Raw genomic sequence first — 19,957 nt, 5'->3', positions numbered from 1 at the left:
CACTGCCCCACCCCCACCCTTATGTGACCCACACCACCCTTCCTCACATGGGTAATCTGGGGGAGTGCGCCACTCCCGTACCAATGGCCACTAAAATCGGACCGTTAACAAAGACTGCACACAGTTTCTTCGATCCTTTAGGACCAGAGCCCCTGTCAGTTAGCCGGTACTCCAAGCTCGAGTGAGAGGTGTAACTGCGTATTTGGGTGTGGGTATATGGTTCGATGAGTGGCGCAACAGCTGATTAGCTGCAGCCTAACATATCTGTAATGCTCTTTATGTATTATCCAAAGGTGCTAGGTAATCATCCCGGCGCTCCTACCGGCGAATGACCGACCTCAGCATAAAGGTCGCAGCTCACCGCGGGGCATCCATTCTTTGCCCGTACTCGGACTCTCATCTACCGCTGGACTTTGCTCGTCATGTTCTCTTCCGACAGCACCCAGAGTGCTCTGACACTCTGGCTGACGCCTGTCGTCCTCTATGTCGTGTATGCGTGGCTCAAAGTCATCACCGGCGCCTTCTTTGGCCCTTTGAGTAAAATTCCCGGCCCCAAGCTCTGGGCCCTCTCGCGCATTCCTCGTATGTACATGGAATGGCAGGGTGAGGAAGCGCATGGAGTCCTCGCATTGCACAAGAAGTACGGCCCAGTCGTGCGGCTGGCGCCCAATGAAGTGTCGTTTGCTGGTGGCTTTCAGGATTGGGTAAGGCCCCGTGGGAAAACGTGCCGGTAGCTGTTCCCCAGCCGCTGTGACATAACTGACTCCCTTGTCGTGCCCAACAGAAAGACATTTATGGCTACCGAAAGAACATCGGCCAAGAGAAGCATCCACATCGTTCGTCAGCGTCGTATTGGCCTGCGGCCAACGGAGTCCCGAGCATGATTCAGGCCATGCGCGACGACGAACACGCGCGACTGCGCAAGAGTCTGGCCGTCTCGTTCAGTGAGAAGTCCATGAGGGAGATGGAACCACGCGTCAAGAGCTGGGCTCGGCTTCTGCAGACCAAGTTGGCTGAGCGCGGTGATGCTGCGGTGGATATGGTCGAGTTGTTTAGATGTGCAGTAAGTCCAACCATGTATTCCGTCTATCGCCATTTCCGATTCGCAGGTTATCGGAGGAGAGTTGAGAGCTGAACGCTGAACGGCACATTTGGTTCTGATTGACTAACGAGGGAGTAGACTTTCGATGCCATGGGTGACCTCGCGCTAGGGTAAGGTAAGGCTAAGCTTCTAGAGATCGTTTGCCGTCGCTAAAGTCTTCTCTTTCGACAGGGACGACCTGCAAATGTTGAGAAATGGCCGTCTCTCCGACTACGTCCATGCGGCCTTTAGTGGCATTCGAACGATCATCCGCCTTCGGGTTCTCTCCACGTACAATTCCTTCACCCGCTGGCTCGTTAAAGACTGTTTCTTACAAAGCGCATTCGTCAAGAAGGCGGCCATGGAAAATCTCCGCTACTCTGCGGACCGTATGGATCGTCGCCTGCAAGATCCAGCCCGAGACCCTCCCGATCTCTGGACAAAGCCCCTGACTGGTATTGACGGCAAGATGTCCCTGGACGAATATCACTCCACCGCACAGCTTCTCATGACTGCGGGCACCGACACTACGGCGATAGGCTTGACCGGCACACTATATTTCCTTCTCACCAACCCCGACTGCCTTGCCAAGGCCACCGACGAGGTTCGCTCCGCCTTCTCATCTATGGACGACCTAAACTACGAAGCCCTCGCCCAATTGAAGTACTTGGACGCCGCGCTGAATGAAGGCCTGAGACTCTACCCACCGGTGCCTACCGGCGCACCCCGCGTCACCCCGTTCCCTGGATGGTCCATCGGCGGCTACTGGATCCCAGGCGGCGTGAACGTCCACGTGCCACACTATGCCACGTCTCGCTTTCCCGCCCACTTCACTGATCCCGACTCTTTCCACCCAGAGCGCTGGCTGGGCGACGAGAAATTCCAAAACGACCGGCTTGATGCCGTCCAGCCGTTCAACTACGGCCCTCAGAACTGCTTGGGTCAGGTATGACTCGCCCACGAACACGCTCACGCGGACCAAAAACTCGTCTTGCCGATGCTGACTGTGAACTAGGCTTTTGCCATGAACGAGATGCGTCTCTTCATGGCCGCTGTGTTGCTCCAATTCGATCTAAAGTTGGGCGAGGACCACCAAGACTGGTTTGATCAACGAGTGTTCTCCATGTGGGAGACGAAACCGTTGATGTGTGTCGCGACTAAGACGAACTGAAGTCGATCCTGCTTTCCATAATCCTTGGAAGGTGGGAGTATAGACGGTGTTTCAACTTTTAACTCTCATTACTCGTTAAGGCGACTACGCGAGACACTTATGATCATGTAACATAAAAGAACCCGGCGTCCAGTAAGCAGGCACATAACGCCATGGAATGGAATGGTCGATGCTAGCACTGGAAAGATAAAGATCATACGTAGATGAGTAATGTAGATATTATCTGCTATACCTAGGTGCCCAGAAATCTAGAAGCCTGGAAGCCCCCAGGTCTATTGCAATAACCGTTCTATAACGATAGTAAAGGCCGTGCTGACCTACATCGTTATGACTAAGGTTGATTGTAATTGTACGTGTATAACTTAATGGATCTGTCTTCTTGAAATGCTATAGGTTGGTCCCAAAATTAGACTACTGGGTTTATACCTGTATCTGAGGTACCCACAGTCGAGTTCTGCAAGATAATACAGTAGGACGGTGCGGGGTAGGCGGGGTAGTAGGAGTAGGCGGGGTAGCTCCAGGGGGGGCGTGCATTGAGCGAAGCCGGGAACGACGCCTTTTTCTCACTGCAGATCTACTAGTATCTGTGGATGGAAACGCCGGGTTTTACGCCGAAGATGGGGAAGTGAAGACACTAGATAGGTGCGACATGTAGTAAGCAACAGGGTTCTGCGTCCCGGAGGTCTCTCGTATATTGATGTAACCCACCAATGGCGCCTGGACGAGTGTCCAAACAGGGCCAATCGAAGCATGTGGTTAACCGCTCGACTACTCCGTCGGAAGGAGGTTCCAAGTTCAACGGGGTAGATATTTTGATAGGGGAATTTGATCGGGCTATTGACCTGTAGCGGCTAGGATGGATGACTACTCGGCCCGGCTTGGTGGTTTAAAGGAAGAAGGCTTCCTTCATCTAGATACAAAGAACAAGACAAGTTATCCTGACGAAATGACCCCCGAGCTGACGGTGGCCTTGTTCCAGTTGGAACGAAGCTACAGCAGCTAGATTAAATGGTTCCTTGAACTTATATACAACAGTCTATGGTAGGGTAGTAACCGTATAAGAACAGTACTTAATACTCTATATATACTCCTATTAATTTCTACTGCTCTACTTTATATATCCAGTAGATTTATTATTTCACTATAATTTATATTAAAAAAAGCTCTTATAACTTGTATTATAAGAAAAAATTACTTATATTATTACTAAGTACACTACAAAAGGCTAGATCGGAAGGTCGTTAGCCGCCAACGACTCCTTATATATACAACTGTCTCTCCCATTGGAAATTCTATTAGGCAAACCCTTCTATCGGACCTATTAACGCATCCCCCAACTGTTGTCCACCTTGAGCCATGTCCCACGACGGCGAGCCCGACCCGCAACCCCGCGAGCACTATCCCCTTAACCGTGATTTGCTCTCCTCCGCCCGCCTGCACCTCCAGCACACCGTCTTCGTCACCGGTCTAGGCTACTTGCTGCACCCGGACGTCCCTATCGGGCCCGGCTCACACGTGGCTGAAATCGCCACCGGCACCGGCATCTTCGCCCTCGCCCTCGCCGGGGCCCACCCCGAAGCCCGCGTCGAAGCCTCCGACATCTCCCTCGCCCAAGTCCCCAATCGGCACTGGTGGCCCGCCAATGCGACCTTTGCGGTCCTCGACGTCCTCCAGGACCCCTTACCGGCCTCCCTGCTCGAGCGCTACGATGTCCTCTGCCTCCGCCACTTCGTCTCCCTGCAACCCGGTGATCCGCGTCCGCTGATCGCCCGGTTGCTGTCCATGCTGCGGCCCGGGGGCTATCTGCACTGGCAGGAATGGGACCTGACCACCGCCGCCGTCTCCGCCCCAGACGGCACTTCAACCCCCAAGATGCAGGCGCTGATCGATTACATCAAAGATCCCGCCCGACACGTCGCCCGGGCCACCTGGGTTGGCGACTTGCATCAGAGGGTCACCGCCGGCGAGGTGCCTGGCGTGGAGCTGGTCGCCTACGACCGTGTCCGCCCCACTAAGCCCGAGGTCATCGCTATGCATCAGGAACTCATGGCGCTGGGCACCAAGGAGGTAGTCGCCAGTCTGCGGGCCCGCGAGGGCGAGGCGAGCGTCGAGGCCGCCAAGTTCGAGAAGATTGCGCACGACGCCGTCGACGAGTGTCTGAGCTTGGGGAGGGGCCCTGTGATCGACCAGGAGATGGTGACGTGGGTGCTGAGGAAGAAGTGATGTGCAAGCAAGAGATGGAATGTACAGCCCACAAGCATCTACTTTGTTAGTTTTGCAGTTCACTGGGTACGAGCAACGTAATCGGGAACAATCAGTAAAAGTACCTTTTCTATTTATTTTCATGTACAAGCTACTTTAAAGCCAAAAGGAAGATAGATACTATTCAAAAGGTTATAAAAATTAAATACTATACTATCGAAATATATAGCAACTAGAGATAAGCTTTGTTACTGTTGAAAAGGTGTAATTAGGCGTTTTTCGCTATATTTACAAGTTATAAGTTAATCATTATCTATTAAAGTAGAGGAACCTATTTATCTTATTAAAAGTAGTTACTGATTAGGTACTGTATAAGTAGCGTTATGTACTAAGCTGACAAAGTAGATGCTTGTAGGGTGCTAATATTTATGGTACTAATATTTTCTTCAACTTCTCATGGTGGCACGCACGGGACTTATAGCACACTTGTAAGGGTCACGTGTTGATACATTTCAAAGACATCATCTTGGTTTATTTATCTCTAATCGTGACTAGGTAAGGACTTATTTTACTTGTCTCATGCCGTCGGCAACTCGACCGCTTTGCTCGTCGATGCGATCTTCCTACACAGTTGAGCAAGACTCAACGAGCCCATGATTTCCAACACAGGCACATCCGCCTTGACCTTTCTCGCCATGAACGTCCTCAGTTCCAGCGCAACAAGTGAGTCAACGCCATTGGCACTGATGGTCCGCGTCGGATCTACATCCTCGATTGCAATTGAGAGCAAGGACGACAACTTATCAACGACCGCTTCCACCACAATCTGAGCCGCCTCATCCAGAGTCCGAGCCGCTCGAAGTCGCGCTTCAACGTCAGGTCCATCGCTCCCGCCCGCCCCTGCGCCGTCTTGCTGCGTATTGAGCCGCCGCAGCTGCGTGAAGAGAGGGAAGTTCATGTAACTGAGCATCGGCACGCCTCGAGCACGATGCTTGTCCAACGGAGTCATGCCCGTAACGAGCTGTGCAGGCGACTGCAGAGACACGTTCATGCCGTACTCAATGAGCGTAAGCAACTCTTCTTCGCGCAGCACTTTCATCATACTGCCTAGGTATTTTGTCATGGCGAGACGGTCCGCGTGATCGGCCACGTATCCGACGTCTAGCACTGCGCCAACGTCAATCGTCGTGGCCGGTAGACCTTGCTGCCGACGGAAGTGCGCCAGCGCGTCCTGGAAGGTGTTTCCTGCGGCGTAGTTGGCCTGGGCCCGGTTGCCAAGGACGCCCGTGGCTGAAGACAGCATGATGAAATGATCCATATCCTGGGGCAGAAGTTCGTGTAGGTTCCACGAACCTTGAATCTTGGGTCTGATAGCCAGCTGGAATTCCTCGTACGTCATGTTCTCGAGCATGACGTCCTTTAGCTTCATTGCTCCTTGGACGACGCCTTTAATAGGTGGGAGGGTCTTGCACTGTTCAAGAACGAGACGCAGCTGTTCCTTGTCGCCGACATCGCATGTGAAGATATGCACACGACATCCGTCTGCTTCGAGAGCCTCGCGCATCGTTGTGACGGCTGGAGTGATGCGGCCGCTGCTGGAAAGGAAGATCAAGTTTCGAGCGCCTCGTGAAGCCATCCATGAAGCAACGCTACGTCCAATACCTCCAAGGCCGCCGCTGAGCACGTAGGATGCATCTGGACGGAAGCCAAGCGGCGCCGGTGACGGTGGAAGGACTGGCAGAACGTCATCCTCCCGAGGCACAAGAACAATCTTGCCCATCCCCGTGCCGCCCTGGAGAATGCGAAGTGCATCCACCACCTGCGACATGGGCATAATCGTAGTTGGTGCTGCAGGCAGTGCCACGCCCTCTTTCCAAAGCCGCATCGTTTCCTCTGTCAGCATCTTGATGAGAAACGGTTTGTTCTTCATCATAGAAACGAGGTCGACGCTCGCCATGGTCACGTTGCGCAAGTAGGGCCGAAGATCTACTTTGCCATTCATCATGGCGTCTTTCTTACCAATCTCAATGAAACGACCGAAGGGTGCCACCAGATCCCATGAGCGGCGCAGCGCCTCACCAGAAAGCGAATTCAAGACTACGTCAACGCCTCTGCCTTTCGTCATACGCAATATGCCCTGGACGAATGTGAGGTCACGACTTGAAAAGATGTGATCCTCTGGAATCCCGAACTCCTTCATTATCAACTGATTCTTTGTTAGCAAAAGGTGCAAAAACTTGGATTGTCACGGTAATAAACTTACGTCTCGCTTCACGGCAGTCGATAGGGTTACATACACCTCGGCGCCAATATGTTGCGCGTAACGAATCGCAGCCTGGCCCACTCCACCGGCAGCAGCATGGATAAGAATGGTTTCGCCGGCCATCAAGCGACCCGTCTCCCGTAGGCTGTAAATGACTGTGGCATAGACAACAGGCAAGCCGGCAGCCATCTCGAGACTGAGTCCATCGGGGACTTTGGCGACTGTCGATTGATCCAAACGACCATACGTGTGCATGCACCCGACATGGTCCAGGCCACAGATGTAGACAACCCTATCGCCAGGAGCGAAGTCGACTACTTTGGGGCCCACGCGAGAGATGATGCCAGCTGCTTCACTGCCCATCGAGTACGCCGTATGCTCTCCCATGGCAATCATGAGATCGCGAAAGTTGAGGCCAACAGCTCGTATCTCGATTTCTACTTCTGTATCGGAGAGTGGCTGATTGTACGTCTCATCGGTCACCCACTCAAGTTTTTCTAGCAGACCTGGAACAGTTGTCGTGAGCTTAATGGGCCTGCCAGCATCCTTGGCCAGCGTTGGGACTGCTTCTGAGCGGTACAGAGTCGTTTGCAAGTATTCATCTGCACGATTGGCCTCGCGGAGTCGACTCGTCCAGATCCGGCCATCTTGAAGCATGAACTCGCCATTCATGTTCTCAACTGGAAGAGTGCGCGAGAACTGCGCCTCACACAGCCTTCGAATCGACGCACTCAGCGAGGTATTTTCAGGTCGAGGCTCAGAGATTTTCAGCGTGACCAGGTTGGAATCGTCCAAGTCACGTTCCCATCTGGTCGTACGCATCATGCCGGTTATGGCTCCGTACTGGGGGCAGAAAAGCTCATCTCCAGTTGCCCACAAGATGCTTTTAGCCTCAATCAGCATTTTCCGGACACCCTCGTACTCGGCCTGGGGCAGATCTGCAATCACAGGACGTTCGAGTTCTGCTAGAACGATGCAGAGACTTTGGCTATACTCGATCCCTTCCAACTCTAGCAGAGATACGATGCTGATGTTCTGGAACCGGAGATTCTCGTTCAACTTGTCTTTGATGTCTTGCAACAAGCTTTGAGTCTTGCTTTGCTCGGAGCTAGGGAGTGTGACGAGCACAACGTTCTTCCACATGGGACCGGGCTCGTTGGCGTCTGCAGAAGCGTTCTGGGCCACAAAAAGACTCTGGCTATGGAGCTCTTCATTGTGGCTATCGGGAAGTTCAAAGCGCTCTCCTGTATAACCAGCGGCCTCGAGGACTTCATTCCACTGCTTGGACGAGACCCATGGCATCCATTGACGCATGGATTCAGTGCCATTCCACCACCCTGGCAGCTGGCCAAATGATAGCCCGGACCAGTAGTAATCCTGCCTTCTACCTTCTTGTAGAAGCAAGCGGCCCCCGGGCTTCAGCAACTGGCGAATATTACCCAGTGTTTTGGTGAGGTCGGTGGTGGTATGGATGACATTCTGAGCTACGACCAAATCATAGCTCCCGATTTCGAAGCTCTCCTGCTTGGCGATGTCTTGTTCTGCGTCCAGAACTCGGTACTCCATGATGTTCGTGTATGGCTGGAATTTCTGCCTCGCTTGTTCGAAAAAGGCGGCCGAAACATCAGTGTACATGTAATGTGACACGCTGCTAGCAATGGACACCCCATCATCTGCGACGGGGGCAAGGGCATCGAGTACTTGCGCAGTGGACGAGCCAGTACCGGCACCCACCTCGAGCACGCGTAAATTGGCCTTATTCTTGGCGAATATGTTCAAATAGGCCTTCTGTTGCGCTGGTAGGTCGTTCAAGGTCGCAGTTCGTCTGTAGACTCGATCGAGTATATCATCCTTACCGAACATGAGGTGCAGTGGGTCTGTCTCGCCTCTTAAGACGGGCACGATGTTGCTGCCCATTCGTTCTACCAACTCACCGAACGAAGTGTCCGAAGCAACCTGTTTGTATAGCTCCACCTTCGCAGCGTGGTCATGTTTGAGTCGCTCAACCTCAGAGGCTTGGATACCGGTCACGTTGCCGAGCTGGAGATCACTCTCGACGTGCTTCATCCACTCGAAATACCGACAGAGATGACCTTGAGTAGCGGCCGGCATCTTGCCATCTAGTACCTCCAGTGCGTCTAGGACAAGAAGCACCGAGGCCAGCTGCATGCGAGATTCGATCTCGATTGCAGCTTGCTCCGAGTCCAAATCACGCTTGGGCATCTCAGCGAACGAAGCGACGTCGCCTCCTTCGAGATACATATCCACGTGAGGAACCCATTCAATCTCGTGACACAACTTTTCTGCGCCGAGCGAGCTCTGTGCAGCGGAATCCAGGGGGCTTGCCTCAATTCCCCTCCAGGCGATACGGGGTTCTTGAGTGGGACCATCCCAGACGACAACATCTGTCGAGAACTTCTCAAACGCAATCTTGCGTGTCTGGCTGTGAGCACGATAGACATGACCAGGCTCAGAGTTCAGTGCTGCAGAAATCCAAATGTCTTTGATGAAGCGCGGCACCATGGCCACTTCGAGTTTGCTCTTTCCTGTGGCGTCCATGATCGCGGCCAGCGCAAAGTGCATCAAGCTGTCCATGCAAGCTGGATGCATCATGTGCGGAGATACCTTGCCCTTGGGCATAACACTTGCAACGTCAGGAACGGTGACTGTGCCCATGGTCTGGCCACCATGGTCAAAGGTACCCTTGACAGCCGAGCAGTTCTGGAACAGCGGTCCAAAGTTCAGCCCGATTCTTGCCATCCGCTCATAGGCCTTGGTAAAGTCCCAGGGAGATTGACACTGCTCTTCTGCAGCAGTGAAAGCGGCGCGCCAGCGTTCTGTGTCGAGTCGGGCTTCTCGTCCCTCGTCGACCGGGTTAGGGGCAGATGTCTCATAATCCACGGCAACGTATCCAGTGCAGTGTTCGATCCAGTCGCTCGCGGTTGGGTTATAGGACACTACTGAAAACCGACGCCAATAAGCCGAAGTGCCGACACTGGACTCATCAACTGGCTTGAAATTCAACATTACTTCGATTCCTTCTTTCGTGTCGGGTACGATCAATGCACGTTTCATGTTGATATCTCGAAGCCGGAAGCCGCTCAATTGTGCATTTGGATCAGCCAGCTGTCTGGCTGCTTCGATTACCGCAATTACGTAGCCTACGCCAGGCAAGATGATGTTATCAGTAACGATGTGATCTCGTAGCCATGGCTGCTCAGAGATTCGCAGAAAGTTGCGGAATCGAGGAGCGTTCACGTCCCAGTCGGGTACTGGAGCACCGAACAGGTCATGTCTGATCTCTTTGCGGAGGCGATAGTTCTTGCTTAAGCGACTCTCCCACCAAAACCTGTTAGAATGGTTGAACTGGTATCCAGGAAGTTCAGGAAGTATACGCAATGGGCGAGATCCTTTTCCACCAGTCGTATCAGCGCTGCTATTCACGTCGTCAACGTTGATGGGATACCCGCGGGCATAAAGGTGGCCTATAGCGTTCAGGATTATGTCTGCCCCAGGGGCATCGCGTTTCAGTGCCGGGAGGAATGCTACCGCAACGCCCTCGGCATGAGCTGCGAGCACATCTCTTATGGCGCCTTGCAATGCTCCATGAGGGCCAAGCTCAATCAAAACATCCGCAAAGACGTTGGCTCCAGCAGCATCTGCACGGAGGGTGGCCTGTGTTTGGGTTGTGCGGCTAAAGCAGAGGCCTGCCAGGGCATCGGAGAAGCGCACTGGATTTAGGAGATTCTTCGTCCAATAGTCAATCGAGAGACAACCGCCCTCGATTGCTTCCCCCGTGACGCTCGAGAACATGACCACAGGTGACTTAGGTGGCTCGCTCGGCGCGTGGAGCGTACCCACCAGACGGACGTATTCGTCTGCGAATTCCTGCATATGCGCAGAGTGATAGGCATTTGGGACCTTGAGCCTCCTCGCGAAGAGCCCGTCAGCCTCCAGGACTTGTTGCAGAGCTTCGATTTTATGCACATCACCCGAGACGGTGCTGCTGCGAGGACTGTTGAGACATGCCACAACCAATTCGCCAGAGAGTTGGGCATGAATTCGGTCAAGATAAGGGGCGAGCGCTTCTGGACCCAACCCGACAGCAAGCATACCACCTTTGGTCTCGGCCGTCTGCCTCCCGGTGACTAGTCCACGGAAATAAGACGCTCGCCAGGCCGACTCGCGAGTCAGAAGGCCAGCGCAGTAAGCAGCAGCAATCTCGCCGGAGGAATGGCCCACGACACGACTAGGCTTGATATTCCACGATTGCAACAAATCCACAAGCGCAACTTGAAGGGCAGTGCACGCCGGCTGAGCCAAGGCTGCTTGGTCAAGACGACTATGTTCTTTGTCTTTGGCGAGCTCGTCGAGGAGATCCCAGGAGCAGTCACATTCGTTCTGTAAATAAGCTCTGCACGCAGCCAGACTCTCACGGAACACCGGGTAGCAGAGTAGCTCACGTCCCATGCCATACCACTGTGCTCCCTGACCCGTGAACACAAAGGCTACGTTGACATTGGTGCGAGCGCGCAGCGGTTTAGGCAAAGGCGAAGCCAGACGTGTCTCGAGATCGGCTAGCGACCTTGCTAATGCGTAACTCCGCCAGGCCAGCTTCGTGCGCCGACTCATTGTATGGGCAAGATCGTTTAGATAGGTGAAACTTTCGGAGTTGGATATCAATTCAGGTCTGGTATGGAGAAATTCTGCCTGTGTTTTTGCTGCGCGACTGCTGCCTTCTTCATCGAAAGCAGAAAAGGGAATGATCTTTGGTGGAAACTCGATTGAATCGAAAGCCTTCCAGTCTCCGGGAAGCTCGATTGTGCGTCGATTGTTCAAGCCATTGGCATTGCTATCTCCAGCACCGTTGGCATGGCCGTTGGTGAGACCATTTATATGTCCATTGGTGATGTTAGATCCATCGCCGTTTACGAGATTGAGATCTGCCTTGGTCGGAGGCGAAGGTCGTGTATAATGATTTGCGGTCAACCCTCGCTCCTTGAGATAGTGAAAAGCATCATCGAGAACAACATGGCCGTTTGTACCGCCGACTCCAAAAGAATTGACAGAGATTCTGCGCAAGCCGGTCGTGGGCCAAGGCGTTGGTTCAAGAGGGAATTGAAGCCGCCATTTCGATGCCGGGATCTTTGGATTGACTTTCTCGAAATTGACGTTTGGGGGGATGATTCCATTCTCAAGGACAAGAACAGACTTGATGATGGCTGCAGCGCCTGCCGCGCCCTCCAAATGACCAAGGCCGGACTTACAAGCCCCAATGTACAGCGGAGGGAGATTCCTTGGCCGAGCTGAGAAGGCTCTCGCAATTCCATTGGCTTCGATCGGGTCACCCGCCGCGGTGCCAGTCCCGTGAGCCTCGACCATGGCCGTATCGTCGACACTCAAGCCTGCCCTTGCATAGACCGACCTGATCAGCCTTTCCTGCGCCAGACTATCCGGGTTGGTCAATCCAGGAGTTCGGCCGTCCGAGTTCACACCAGTGCCCCGAATGACGGCTCTTATAGAGTTGCCATCTCGAATGGCATCACTCAAACGCTTTACAATGATCGTCCCGACTCCCTCGCCACGAGCGTAGCCGTTGGCGCGGTGATCGAAGCTAAAGCACCGCCCGTCTTGCGATAGGAATCCTTGATAAGACATGGAGGCCACATCGTTGGGGTAAGCCAAGACCGTGACTCCGCTGGATACGGCCATGTCGGTCTCGCCACTAAGTAGACTCTGGCACGCCTGATGAAGTGTCACTACGGAGCTGCTACAGGCAGTATCGATGGTCATGCTTGGACCTTTGAAATCGAAAAACCAAGAGACTCGGTTGCTGAGGACGGAGTTGGTCAAGCCGGTTGCACGATATCGCAAAGGGCTCTCCGGATCCGCATTTATGATGGAGAGATAGTCGTGATTGAAGCCCGACACATACACGGATGTGTTGGATCCAGTGGCTTCGGAGAGTGGAATGCCTGCATTCTCTAGAGCATGGTAGACGTTCTCTAACACGAGACGTTGCTGCGGGTCCATGCAAATGGCTTCACCTTTGGTGATGCCGAAAAAGGGTGCATCGAAATATTCTGGCGGCTCAGCCAAGAAATGCGCCCCTTTGACTGAGTGTGTTCCGACTCGCTCATTGTCGGGATGATAGTGGCCAGCGCCGAAGCGATCTTCTGGCCATGGTGTATGTGCGCTTCGGCCTTGCAGGAGGAACTGCCAGAAGCCTTCGACGGTTGAGGCTTCTTGTGGAAGCTTGCAGGCAATGCCAACGATGGCAACGGCCTCATCAGTCCCATGATTTGATATGCTCCCCATGATAAGACACAAGGCTCATAAGCCAAGGGAGAAGCTGCGAGCTGGAGGGGAGGAGGAGGAGAAGAAAATGGAGGATCACATGCACGTGAAAAGGGTTACAGTGCACTCCAGGAGATGCAACACGACAAGAAGAAAAGATGTTTGGATGTTTGCCTAAAGCGAACGTTTATGGTCGATCAACAGACACGGGCAGCGGAAATCCATATACGAGTAGATATCTGCCGCTCAGTGTCGAGTTTACGTCTATCTATCGATAGTCGGCGACGACCCCCGCAAGGATTACCTGCAAGCGGACTGTGATTCCAATATGGGTCCTCTTTTAACTATTATAGCGTCGGACTGTTCATCCTGCTCATCCAAGCGTCTACCTTGTCCGAAAGAGTGTCCGAAAGGATGCCGTGATTAGACGGAAGACAGAGTCGCATTTCTCCGCACACTGATTAATATCGATGGGGGATCCTTGCTAGGGGACCTTCTATCTATAATGACTAGGATTGTGCAGTGTTAGCTCTGGAGTGAAGGACTAGTAGGTAATACTAATAAGATTTTAAGTAGGTATATACGAGTGAGTAAATAAAATATAGATCTATAACGAGATGGAGACGGCACCACTAAAACGGGCGCAAAAGGAATCTTCAGCAAGTCGTAGTAGGCCTAGTCCTATACAGGGGTTAGCCGGGGCGGCATTACAGCACGATTAGTCACAGACTGACTGGCAGCAGCCACCTAACGGGCCGAAGCGATGGCTGCGGGGAGATGTTAGTTAAACACCGGACTGAGGCCAAAGTAGTTGATCCCCGCCAAGCCCGCTATTGCACGGCGTATCATCGGGGTGATCCTCTTGCATTAGCTGTCCATGGATATGTTCCACATACGCCCCGACAGCCGCTTTACCTATCCGCAAGTTAAGCCAATGGGGGCGTAGAACTTCGATGGATTCCTGGCTCCGAAAACCTGTTCTCGGCAGCCCATATGAATGGTTTGCTCGTTGGTGTATGACGAGGAGACTCAAGCACTAATTGAAGGGCTGGATATTAGGGTATTGCTATTGGGGTGGTATTGGAAGTACTTTGAAAAAGTTAAGAAAAACACTATCTTTAATTATAAATAACAAGAGCCTTAGAAAAAATATATAAATACTTTTAAAAATTGTTATGCATTATTTATAAGCTAAATTTATGCAATATATTTTTTTCTTATTTTTTTCCTTGTTTATTTATAAAAGAATTACTATAAGAAACAATAGTAATTTTTAAATTTTTTTTTATTAAATAAATAAAAACTAGAGTAATTTTTTATAAAAATAATTATTTATTTATATCAATTATTATAATTTTCTTGATGTATATCTTTTTTTTATGTAATAAGCTAAAAAAGACTATTTCTTAATTTTTAGTTAAAATTTTCAGCTTATTATTATATAAGCAATAAAAATTATATAAAAATATTAAGCTCAATTATATAAATTATATATATATATATTTTTTTTTTATTTTATGTTTATAAAATTTTTTTTAGATTTTTGAAAGCCCAGTGAAAACATAAGAGGTTTTGGATTCAAGAGATCCATTTTCCTAATATGGTTAGATAAGTACCAACCCAATCGCAAAAGAGTACCGCCCCAATCGCAGTACTCGAATTTTAACCTCAGATGACCTGCCGCCCCTGCACCTGCCGCAATAGGAAATATGCTGATATTTCCACATGCTAGCTTTACGAAGTGCTTTTTTTAGACTTACTAGGCCGACCCCTTTGGATATCATACGCATAACCCTGCACAATTAGTTAGGCGTGGGGGTCGGGACCAGGAACGGATTTTGCGGGGTAATACAGTTCCCCACGAACGGTCCGACTTCGAAGCTGCGGGTGGTCAGCACCGTACAGCACTCCACCTCGCCGGATCCTTCCAGCTCGTACGAGTATGTTGGAGGGGCATTCTACAATAGCTGGATGCGCTTCTTCGGAAGACCACCGTCAACCTGTCTCCATCATGGCCACCATGAGCGACGCCTGGGTTGGCCTGCCATGGGCAGTGCAATTGATCGCGACCTGCGTTGTCCTCATTGTAACTGTGTTGATCACAACTTACATCAATTCGCTCTCCCATTCATGGCCAGCGGCAGCAGGAAAAGGCCATGAGCCTCCAATTGCGCCCTACTGGCTTCCAGGAATCCAGCATCTGGCAGCCTTCCTTCGCAACCCTGCCCGCATTTTCCGCACGACCCAGGCGAAATACAAAAATTCGCCTTTCACATTGCTCATGGGGGGCGTGAAATTCCACGTTTTTGGTTCTCCATCTACCGCGATCCATGTCTTTGCACGCTCGCGCACGTTTGCGTACGAACCGGTGACCATGAGCATGCTGGAGAATGGACTGAATCTGCCCGTGGCCGACCGAGTTCACTTTCAAATCGGTCTGGATCGAGCAAACAGTAAAGAGAATGAGAAGGGGTTCGTGTTGCAAAACCATAATGTCTGGTTGCGATACTTGTCAGGCGAGCCGTTGGACGACCTGATGCAGCTATTCACACGCGAATTTCACCAAGTCCTGGAGCAATACGTGGATATGAAGACGAGAGGCTGGCAGACAGTCGATCTATACGAAGTCCTGCGTAAAGTCATCTTCGACACCTCCGTCGTGACATTCTTCGGTCCCCGTCTTGCTCAGATATGGGGTCCTACCATGTGGGAGGACTTCTGCCTGTTCAACAACGCCACCTATATTGGTGTCAGAACTAATTTGGCATATGTCTTGCAGCCTCGGGCAGGCCGCGCGCGGGAGAGAATGCTACGCGCCTTTGAAGAGTGGCTAAAGCACCAGTCAGAGGGAGACTGGCCGGACAAGGACAAATATTGGAACGAGGAATGGGGCGCAAAAATGAATTGGGAACGTGACGGTCTGGCGCGACAATTCGGCCTCTCCCTCCGTGGACGGGCGACCATGCAGGCGAGCTTCCTGTTCGCAATCGTTCTGAACGCCGCGCCGATGAGTTCCTGGTTTACATGGGTGGCGGCGAGTGATTCAGATCGCCTGGCAAAGTGTCGAGCCGAGTCGCTCAAGTTCCTGCGACCGATCAAATCAAGCCGCTTCGATCACGAACTAGAAATCGACGCCACGCAATTGAGAGGCAACAACTTCATGCAGACGTTGTGGAAGGAAGCGTTACGCATAGGCACGGCAGCCTCGCCAGCACGTGTAGTCATGGAAGACACAGAACTGGAAGGGTATGTCGTAAGGAAGGGCAGTGTGGTCCTCATGCCCACTGCGTTGCTCCACCATAGTGACTTGTTCCCGAGATCGGACCAGGTTGACACGGAAAGGTGGATAGGCGAGGATGCCATAGTCCAGCAGCGGAGTAAAAGTATTCGCACATTTGGTGGAGGTATGGGCATGTGTTCTGGACGGCATGCGGCCGAGCAGGAGCTTATCGGTCTGGTCTCGAAGCTTATTACGCTGTTTGATATCGAGTTTGAAGACTCGTGGAAGAACAAGTTCCACTTCGACCCAAGAAGTCTCGGAATTATGCATCCTGCAGGTCCTGTAATGGTACGCCTGAAGCGGAGAGAAATATGACAGACTTATACTAGCGGCATATCACACGCCGACGTGTACTAATCGGAAATCTACTGTTCGAGGCACTATATACAAGTAACGAAAGCCACGTCTGCCTTAATGACTCGATGTTCCAGCTTTATTAGCTTCGTGGTGCCAGCCTTATAGACTTGTTGTAGCTTCAGCGACCTCTCGAATCATTCTCGCAATTTGCTTCATTTCCTTACGACCTCTGGGGAAATCATGCCCACTGGGATGATGGAACTCGCGTGCTTGGTCGGGATCACAGAGTCGTAGCAAATGGAGACCCTCGTGGGGATTACTCTCGTCGCTCTCGGTGCTCCGGATGTGCAGCGTGGGCACATCAATCAGTGGCGCACCATCTGCGGGTGGTTCCCATCTACAAAGGCCATATGTGCCGTTGGATAGAAACGTTGTTCCATCGACCAACTTCTTGCCCTTGAGTTCCTTGAGCAACGACAGTAGTTTTGCATGATCGACCTGGTCCTCATCGCTGACTCCATCCTTCTTTCGCAGCGCACTCGGACGAAGAAACATATCCTCTGCCTGCTTGGTCATGGGTGCGGCATCTACTTCGACGTCCTCCATGACTTGGGCGTCCTTTATAGCAAAACAGCGCAGGGGAGATGCTCCGTTGATGAAGACAGCAAAACGAAACGGCCGTTCCATGGCAAAGGGATCATCATAGGTTGCCTGAGCCAAGATCTCTGCTGCTAACGCAGCACCGCCTGAATAGCCCAGAACTCCATCGAATGGGCCCTCTTCGGCTATAATCTTCGCAAGGTCGTCATGAGTCTGCAAGATAGAAGCAGGATCAAAAGGGTTGTAGTATGTGTAAAGTGGAAGATGCGAGAATTGTGCTGTGTACAAGGACCAGTTGCCTTCGGTATGTCGAACCGTCCCTTGCACAAAGGTCCACTCAAAGTCGTCGAGATCTGAACGGAAGGCTGCCGTCTGCGCGCGAAAGATCTCGTTGTTGGAGCCTCTACCGTGAAGGCAGAGGATCTTCATTGCAGGAGCGTTGTTGCTGTAGGACTGGTCTCACTCGTGATTGAACAGTTTCTCTCGATGGAAATACGGAAAAGGGTGCGACCTAGAGCACTCATGCAATGACACACTCACGGATCGGAGAAGCTCGTGACTAGGGCGTAACTTGCAGACGGGGTCATGCCAACTTGCAAGAAAGATACGAATTTGAAACCCACAAAAGCATAGGCCCTACCCAAAGTACCACTAAACGGACACCCCCAGCCAATTCGGCTTGATTGATTCGATTGATTTGACTAACCGCCAAACCCTGCATTATCACGATTCTGCGGAATCGGAGGGTTACGTTGCAGTGGCTGCCGTTGAGTCTGCAGGGGCTTACTATGTAATCCGACAAAACACTTTATTGATGCCAAGAATACTATTAATAATACCATCTTCAGCAACTTCCGTTTACATACTTATATAAATATCAAATAATTTTTAAAATAATTTGCATTATCGTTATTATTATTGATATACACTGCTGATCTCTAGGGTGGACAAACCTTGGAAGTCATTATCTCTACCCCGCAGTGTCAGCCGGGACCCCTCAATTGAGGTATAGCCACCGGCCGTACTGCGGTGCTCCACGTGTCCGTCGCTTCGGTGCGGGATGTGGTGCTGCACGACTTGGCGCCAATTGCTGCACGACTTCCAACTAGCAAGTCTGGACCATGACTACCATTCCTTCGTGTCTCTGCCTTGCAGAAGTGCATCTGAGTTGAAACACCGTGTCTTCCACAGGGTCTGAGCAGGATTTGCGAAGGAACGCCGAACAGGACTAGACTGAGGATGCTGCATCATTGAGTCGGTCCGTGCACATCAACATCATCAATGTCATTGTCTGTTGCGAGCTACTGTACAACACCAAGACTTGCATCAATTTCCCCAAGGACCGATCAAACGTCTCGACATGGATGCCCTCACACTGGTTGCCATCGTCTGTCTCCTCGCTACAGGCTTCTGGGCATGGAGGAATTTGTACTATTGGTATTACAGCAATGGCCTGATGGAGTTTCTGGGACAGCGCATCATGGCTGATCAAGCTCCGAGTGGCCAGCCGCTCAAAGTCCTCTGTACCAGTGGTCGATACCCATCTGTTGACATGCAGTTGAAAGGCCCCTCAGTATTTCAACTTCTCTCCTTTGAAAGCTGGGCCTATCCAGACGCCACGTTGGCTGGCTTCTACTTCATCGGCTCCTTTGGTGTTTCATGGGCCTTGATCGTGCTGGAGAGCTTGCGCGCTTATAATCTGCATAACTTTGGATCTTGGACCACTATCCCGGGATTGCTCATGTTCAATCATACTCCGGCCATATATCTGCCTCTGTATCTCGGTGTACGGCTTGCCCTGATGACTCCGAGCAGCCTGACACCATCAGACCTGGCGATTGACCCGGTTCAACTCGAGCTTTTTCCTTGGGCATTCGCCATCGGCTATGTGGCGCCGTTCATCGCGATGTTGCTCCCTGACCTTCGCATCCGCGGTATAAGCACCAAGCAGACCGTCGCAGCTTGGTGGCAGCAATGGCCTGCTTATGTTGCTCTGAGTCAACTTCTGTTGTCTCTGATCTGGCACCCAGCAGTACTTCCATCGCCCCTGGCTACAGAAGCTTGGCCGCAGGTTCAGTCCGTGTACATGTTCTTGTTCGTGTTGGCTGCCTTGTCACACTGGCTCTCGGTATTTGGCGCCTTCGCAACAGGCGTGACAATGACCGAGCTTTTCTTGCCGGCCTGGCCTGGAAAGGATAAGAAGGCACGCCACGGGTGGGAAGCAGCAAAGTGGTGTGTGCAATGGGACGTCGTCCTGGATACGCCTGCTATGATTCTTTGGGCCGGTGTTCTGTATTGGCAGACGGGAGGAGTCACGGACTCTTCACTTTGGCAGCGTCTGCTTGTCAACTTCCTGCTCGCGGGACCTTATGGGGTTCCCATTGGCTTGTTGTGGGAGAGGGATGCATTTGTTTTGGGTTTCTAGAGCAGTCTTACAGCCAGCTGTTGTTTAGTCTGTAGTCCTTCATAAAGAATATCGTGGCAATCTTGTGATTCTCTGACGCCACGGTATACTATAGTGCAACCTCTCACATTGCCGCAAGGCTCAGGTGTAATCATAACCCAAATAATCACGGAATCACCAATAACCCCTAATGGTCGCTCCTCGGCAGTCTGATATGTTGAAATTGCAAAACGGCCTAAAGCTGAGGGCTGCTGAGACTTATATATGATTCATTTTAACATGATATCAGCGGACTTGAGAGTTGCCTGTGCTCGCTACTAGTGGTCGGCATTGTGGAGACTATGTGCACGTGGAAAGATTTA

The 19,957-nt window shown here is 51.7% G+C and overlaps 6 protein-coding genes across 6 annotated transcripts; 4 read left to right on the top strand and 2 right to left on the bottom strand.

The window, feature by feature from the left end:
• The first annotated feature begins 293 nt into the window (after window positions 1–293).
• On the top strand, window positions 294–2,669 carry V8C40DRAFT_231199 (cytochrome P450). Its single transcript, XM_083212873.1, has 5 exons — window positions 294–704; window positions 785–1,063; window positions 1,181–1,212; window positions 1,274–2,027; window positions 2,097–2,669. The coding sequence occupies exons 1-5, from the start codon at window positions 423–425 to the stop codon at window positions 2,250–2,252; spliced, it is 1,503 nt and encodes a 500-aa protein (XP_083079601.1). The 5' UTR covers window positions 294–422; the 3' UTR covers window positions 2,253–2,669.
• A 707-nt stretch (window positions 2,670–3,376) lies between these two features.
• V8C40DRAFT_231195 (class I SAM-dependent methyltransferase) lies at window positions 3,377–4,747 on the top strand. Its single transcript, XM_083212872.1, has one exon. It carries the CDS (start codon window positions 3,609–3,611, stop codon window positions 4,473–4,475), a length of 867 nt encoding a protein of 288 aa, XP_083079600.1. The 5' UTR covers window positions 3,377–3,608; the 3' UTR covers window positions 4,476–4,747.
• A 174-nt stretch (window positions 4,748–4,921) lies between these two features.
• V8C40DRAFT_18248 (type I polyketide synthase) lies at window positions 4,922–13,619 on the bottom strand. The gene is made up of 2 exons (XM_083211748.1): window positions 6,718–13,619; window positions 4,922–6,660 (listed from the first exon to the last, which is right to left on the bottom strand). The coding sequence occupies exons 1-2, from the start codon at window positions 13,033–13,035 to the stop codon at window positions 5,032–5,034; spliced, it is 7,947 nt and encodes a 2,648-aa protein (XP_083079599.1). The 5' UTR covers window positions 13,036–13,619; the 3' UTR covers window positions 4,922–5,031.
• Window positions 13,620–14,904: 1,285 nt separating this feature from the next.
• Window positions 14,905–16,778, top strand: V8C40DRAFT_231188 (cytochrome P450). The gene has a single exon (XM_083212871.1). The coding sequence runs from the start codon at window positions 14,957–14,959 to the stop codon at window positions 16,607–16,609; it is 1,653 nt and encodes a 550-aa protein (XP_083079598.1). The 5' UTR covers window positions 14,905–14,956; the 3' UTR covers window positions 16,610–16,778.
• V8C40DRAFT_231187 (serine hydrolase FSH) lies at window positions 16,538–18,040 on the bottom strand. The gene has a single exon (XM_083212870.1). The coding sequence runs from the start codon at window positions 17,618–17,620 to the stop codon at window positions 16,751–16,753; it is 870 nt and encodes a 289-aa protein (XP_083079597.1). The 5' UTR covers window positions 17,621–18,040; the 3' UTR covers window positions 16,538–16,750.
• A 55-nt stretch (window positions 18,041–18,095) lies between these two features.
• Window positions 18,096–19,924, top strand: V8C40DRAFT_231186 (uncharacterized protein). Its single transcript, XM_083212869.1, has one exon. It carries the CDS (start codon window positions 18,552–18,554, stop codon window positions 19,614–19,616), a length of 1,065 nt encoding a protein of 354 aa, XP_083079596.1. The 5' UTR covers window positions 18,096–18,551; the 3' UTR covers window positions 19,617–19,924.
• Window positions 19,925–19,957: the final 33 nt, after the last annotated feature.

Source organism: Trichoderma camerunense, assembly GCF_050948025.1.
Source record: "Trichoderma camerunense strain CBS 138272 chromosome Unknown V8C40scaffold_1, whole genome shotgun sequence".
NCBI lineage: Eukaryota > Fungi > Ascomycota > Sordariomycetes > Hypocreales > Hypocreaceae > Trichoderma > Trichoderma camerunense.
This window is presented reverse-complemented; position numbering and strand designations above follow the sequence as displayed.

What these genes read in the sequence shown, in the direction of transcription:
- V8C40DRAFT_231199 (XM_083212873.1), top strand. Translation starts at nt 423, where the DNA reads ATGTTCTCTTCCGACAGCACCCAGAGTGCTCTGACACTCTGGCTGACG. An exon ending in TCGAGTTGTTTAGATGTGCA is followed by an intron (nt 1,064 to 1,180) that starts GTAAGTCCAACC and finishes ACGAGGGAGTAG; the next exon opens with ACTTTCGATGCCATGGGTGA. An exon ending in CTCAGAACTGCTTGGGTCAG is followed by an intron (nt 2,028 to 2,096) that starts GTATGACTCGCC and finishes ACTGTGAACTAG; the next exon opens with GCTTTTGCCATGAACGAGAT.
- V8C40DRAFT_231195 (XM_083212872.1), top strand. Translation starts at nt 3,609, where the DNA reads ATGTCCCACGACGGCGAGCCCGACCCGCAACCCCGCGAGCACTATCCC.
- V8C40DRAFT_18248 (XM_083211748.1), bottom strand. Translation starts at nt 13,035, where the DNA reads ATGGGGAGCATATCAAATCATGGGACTGATGAGGCCGTTGCCATCGTT. An exon ending in CGACTGCCGTGAAGCGAGAC is followed by an intron (nt 6,661 to 6,717) that starts GTAAGTTTATTA and finishes ACAAAGAATCAG; the next exon opens with TTGATAATGAAGGAGTTCGG.
- V8C40DRAFT_231188 (XM_083212871.1), top strand. Translation starts at nt 14,957, where the DNA reads ATGTTGGAGGGGCATTCTACAATAGCTGGATGCGCTTCTTCGGAAGAC.
- V8C40DRAFT_231187 (XM_083212870.1), bottom strand. Translation starts at nt 17,620, where the DNA reads ATGAAGATCCTCTGCCTTCACGGTAGAGGCTCCAACAACGAGATCTTT.
- V8C40DRAFT_231186 (XM_083212869.1), top strand. Translation starts at nt 18,552, where the DNA reads ATGGATGCCCTCACACTGGTTGCCATCGTCTGTCTCCTCGCTACAGGC.